Source organism: Hippocampus comes, unplaced genomic scaffold (genome assembly GCF_001891065.2).
Source record: "Hippocampus comes isolate QL1 unplaced genomic scaffold, H_comes_QL1_v1.1 scaffold434, whole genome shotgun sequence".
Lineage (NCBI taxonomy): Eukaryota > Metazoa > Chordata > Actinopteri > Syngnathiformes > Syngnathidae > Hippocampus > Hippocampus comes.
The window spans coordinates 181,491-186,096 of NW_017805117.1; the positions used below are offsets into that span (position 1 = coordinate 181,491).

General features: G+C 46.3%; 1 protein-coding gene across 1 annotated transcript in view; it reads left to right on the forward strand.

The window, feature by feature from the left end:
- The first annotated feature begins 1,174 nt into the window (after window positions 1-1,174).
- Window positions 1,175-4,606, forward strand: part of dll4 (delta-like 4 (Drosophila)) — a 12,261-nt gene continuing 8,829 nt past the window's right edge. Inside the window, exons 1-4 of the mRNA XM_019865566.1 lie at window positions 1,175-1,620; window positions 1,739-1,990; window positions 2,193-2,250; window positions 3,194-3,457. Coding sequence (XP_019721125.1) covers window positions 1,573-1,620; window positions 1,739-1,990; window positions 2,193-2,250; window positions 3,194-3,457 — 622 coding nt within the window. The 5' untranslated portion in view covers window positions 1,175-1,572. The remainder of the gene's footprint in view (window positions 1,621-1,738; window positions 1,991-2,192; window positions 2,251-3,193; window positions 3,458-4,606) is intronic.

Sequence of the window (4,606 nt, forward strand, 5' to 3'; positions counted from 1 at the left end):
ACGAATCCAAAAAGCAGTTGGTGCTAAATGAATATTGTTGCTTTTTGCTTAAAATGTGTGAATCGCAGTCAGTACTGTACATACATTAATAAGTTAAACATAGAGAATACAACAATTAGAGTGAAACAAAAGCAACAACTTCTAAACACGTTGGAGAATTCATGACACATATTTGTTCAATCAAAGATTTGAATGGGAATATCGGTTTTACTTTTTAAAACCATACTGAATTTTTCCTTTAATTGTATCGTACGCCGTGTATCAAGATACATATCGAATCGCCTTTTATTACAGGTTCACACCAGGTATAAATTGGTATAAAGTGATTTGATGTTGCTCATGATTTGTTGTTTCAATTTAAAGTAACTTGGATAGTTTGGGCTTTGGAGGGATTTTACATATTGTTGCATATCAATGACAAAGGCCGTACCATATCGAATCAAAACGTAATCCCACTTAAACTGAATCGAATTGTTACATTTTAAAAACTTTACATCCTTTAATCATAGCCCATGAATTGAAAAGGTTATCGAAACATCTCTTGTGGAGTGACGCGCACCCCTAATATTTGTCTTCTTCGGATGAGCAAAAGGAACCTCCAAGTTAATTTACAAAAAAAAATGGCTCTGATTAAATACTTTTATGGAAGTTTGCAATATTTTGGTCCTTGCAGGCGTAGTAGTAGTTGTTGTAGCAGCAATAGAATCGGCAGTCACAAAAATTTACCATAACGGCAATTACATGTCACCAGTCAGTTAAATAAATTGAAATGACACACTTAACATGTATGTCCAAATTGATACGAGAGACGTGACACGTGACTACATACTTGGACTAATTAAGCCTGCAATAAGGCGGCGTACCTCCTGTCATCATCCATTCATTGTCTTTGCTCAGAACGCGCAAGTGTGCGCCAAAAATAAGTGAACAGATGTTGCTGCATGCTTGCCTCATAATGGCGCTGCGTGCGCGAGCGAGCGCGCGCGCGTATTAAATCTGCATATTTTGTTGTCGGGTTGCGAGTCGCGGGGAGGGGGAGGAGGGGGGGGGGACGAGGAGGAGGAGGAGGAGGAGGAGTGCGGTGGGCGAGTGGGCGTGGAGCGCGGCGTCCACGATTGGCAGTTTATGTAATGAGCCGCGGCGCTGCAAGTCTATAAATGAGGGAGGGCACGCGCCGTGCGCTCCCACTGAAGGCGGACGAGAGTGACCCGCGGCGGGCTGTGTGGACGCTCCGTGGACGCACAACTTTTTTTTTTTTTTTGCACCCCACCGAAACCGCGCACACACACGTACGAGGGGCCGCGCGCGCGCGCCGCTGACGTGCACGTTTGTGGAGTACGGTGCCATGTGAGGAGGGGCGACAGGAGGAGCAGGAGGAGGAGGAGACGGGGGGTCGCCGCGCTTCTTGGATATTGGTCGCGTCACTTTTGGATAACGTTTTTCTGGTGGAGAGGAGTTAAGAGTGGGCATTTGGAAGGATTATCATCTTCCCCTTTTTTTGCTTCTACTTTTATTGAATTGCGTCTTTGGAATTGGGATTGCATTGTGCGTTGACACTTTGGCTGCAGAAGGATGGCAGCCTGGTTCACCTTCATCCTTGCCTTCAGCTCCATGGCACAGGTAAGAAGGAAGACCCCCCCCCCCACCTCCCAGAAAAAAAAACACTGGATCCACTGTTCTGTTTATTTTTTGAGCGATGCTCATTTATTTATTTATGTATTTATATTGTCTTTTGTAGGTATTCGCCTCAGGTGTTTTTGAGCTGCACCTCCACGACTTTAAGAACCACAGGGGTCTGCTGGCTAACGGGCTGCCGTGCAAGCCCAGCTGCAGGACTTACTTCAGGGTGTGCCTAAAAAACTACCAGGCGGTGGTCTCGCCCGGGGACTGCATCTTCGGCAGCACCCAGACGCCGGTGCTGGGCTCTTCAAACTCGTTCAGCGGTGTGCCGCCTGGTCCCATCCAAATCCCCTTCAATTTCGGGTGGCCGGTAAGAACGAATTTTTAGCGGTTGGTTTTACTTTGCTTTCGGTCCATTTGGGGGGAGCTCACCTGCTCCTCTTCATAATGCAGTGACAACATCATGCTTTGCGAAAGCGACCGAGTGTCCGAGCTTGAGACTCAATATACATGAAAGAATTTTTAAAAAGTCAATTCAAGGCTGGTAACAGTCTGTCTGTTTCTCCATATAGGGATCCTTTTCGTTAATAATTGAAGCCTGGCACTCTCCTCATGGAAATCTACCTGTAGGTAAGTGCTGCGTGTCCGAGCTTCACCACAGGAGGGTGCTCTAGATGCACACTTAATAGACCCCCCCAACAACCCAACAGAAAGGGATGTGATGAACTTTTACATTACACAACAATTATTTTGCAAACGATCGAGCCATTAATTAGTCTTTATGGAGTCACCCTGTTGGTTGCTTTCACATTTTTCTTTCACACCTTTTCCACCTCTTTGTTATGAACTTGCGGACACCTTCTTCTTCATTCTTGTGCTCAACACAATTGAACTTCCTACGGTTTATTTTTGGCGTGGGAACGAGCCGCGGGGCTTTCGGTGAGAATATGCGGCGACTGCCAAGAAGCCCTGACTGCGTCTTCCTGTATTTTACACCTTACTTCTGTTCCGCCCCGCTGGAAGACGGGACCGGGATTGGGGGGGCTGCTGGGAATGTTTTTGCCGACGGAAGAGAAAGAGGAAATTTCAAAACCTGAGTTTATCTTTCATCTGGGCTGTATAGGATGTGATAAGGGATGCAGCTTGCTACTGGGCAGATTAGTGGAGTGGAACCAGGCGACGTTAGAAAGCACAATAATTTATGATATGTTCTCAGGTGGGGGGGGGAGGAAATCGTTCTATCTTTCAGGGTACAATGGCTTGTGACCCTTTCTGCGGTGGGGGGGGGAATCTTTCAGGGTACAATGGCTTGTGACCCTTTCTGCAGTTGTAGCAGGAAATGTTACAAACCCAGACTGCACTCACTTTAAACATTCAAAACCAGTGTTTCTTAAATTGTAAATCTTTTCCAAAGCTCACATTTTGCATGTCAAAAATCATGATATACCGCCAAACAAAAAGGGCACAGGGTAGACATACTGAAATCATTACGACGTAAGGTGGTCGTGAAAGCGCATTTACTTCATCAAATCATTCCACAAACACAACCTGAAGACAGTCCAACTCCTTCCAGATACCAACAATCCGGACTTTCTGATCAGTTTCTTCGCCATCCAAAGACAACTCAGCGTGGGCAGCGACTGGGCGCAGGACACGCAGACCAGCGAGCAGACGGAGCTGAGGTATTCCTACCGCTTCGTCTGCAACAAAAGTTACTACGGCGAAAGCTGCTCCAAGAAATGCACGCCCCGGGACGACCGCTTCGGACACTACACCTGCACCAGGGACGGACAGCTGTCCTGCCTGGCCGGCTGGAAGGGGGAATACTGCGAAGAACGTAAGTTCTACAAAGAGGTTGGGTCGAAATACTGTTTTAGTTACTAGTGCTTATCATTGAGTTCAGACTATTTGTGCTGAAATGCAACATTTTACATTTACCCGAATTCAATAATGAAACACACGCTTCCCAAAGATGCAACAAGGATGCACAACACTATTTCAACCCGCAAACCTTTGCAATTTGATACTTAAGACAACCAGTCATATGAAGTAAGATGGATTAAAAGTGGCTCAAAAAGGAGATCGATTCTGAAATTGGGAGCGGGAAGCAAATTTCGGCGCCCTTTCCAACTCTGCAATCAAAAGTTTGGACTCAGATATGCACACCACCCTTCACCCTCCTTTTTCACAACAACAAATGAATCAGGAATCGTGACCATGTGCTGGATACGCGACAATGGATCAGTCCTCTCTGCCATTTGGTGGCCAAAGAGGAATTGGCGTGATCTATTCGGACGACCGCGGTGCCAAATTCCAACCATATGGGCTGATGCGTTGCAATTAGAGGCTCATCTTTCACGGCTGACTATGGGAAATATACAATGGGGGGGAGGATTGAACTGAGACACTACTTTTGCATTCTTTTGTTTTGTTTTTGTTTTTTTAGTTATTTTAACCAAAGAAAGTGTTGACCTGCAGAAAACAGGGGTAGGGGCTGCTATGATGATTGACATATCCAGCTTGTCCAATGACATTTCGGTTTGCAAACAAACTTTTTTTCCGGGTTGTTGCATGATTCATATGTATGCGATATGATTCGAGATTTAGATTTAACACAACACGAACTCCAATGAGTATAATACCATACACTGGCATCAGTGAAAGAACATATGTGGTGAAAAAGCAAATGTAAGTGTCAGTTGGGGCACTCAAAGGTGCCACTGTGCCGCATTAGCGTCAACTGCGTTACCTTTGTAACGCTTCACTCCCCAACAAGTTCAAACACGCCTGACCGATTCTGAATGGCGGCCATTTACCATCGACAGGTGTGCTTTTACCTGACACTCTGTATTATTTACCACAATACTGGCCTGCGCGTGCCCGGTAACCCAATCCGAATAAGGGGAGGGGACGGCAGGGAGAGCAGAGGGAGGGTGGGTGTGCGTGCGTGGCTCGGAGGCCACGCACGCGTGCCTTACACGCGCCG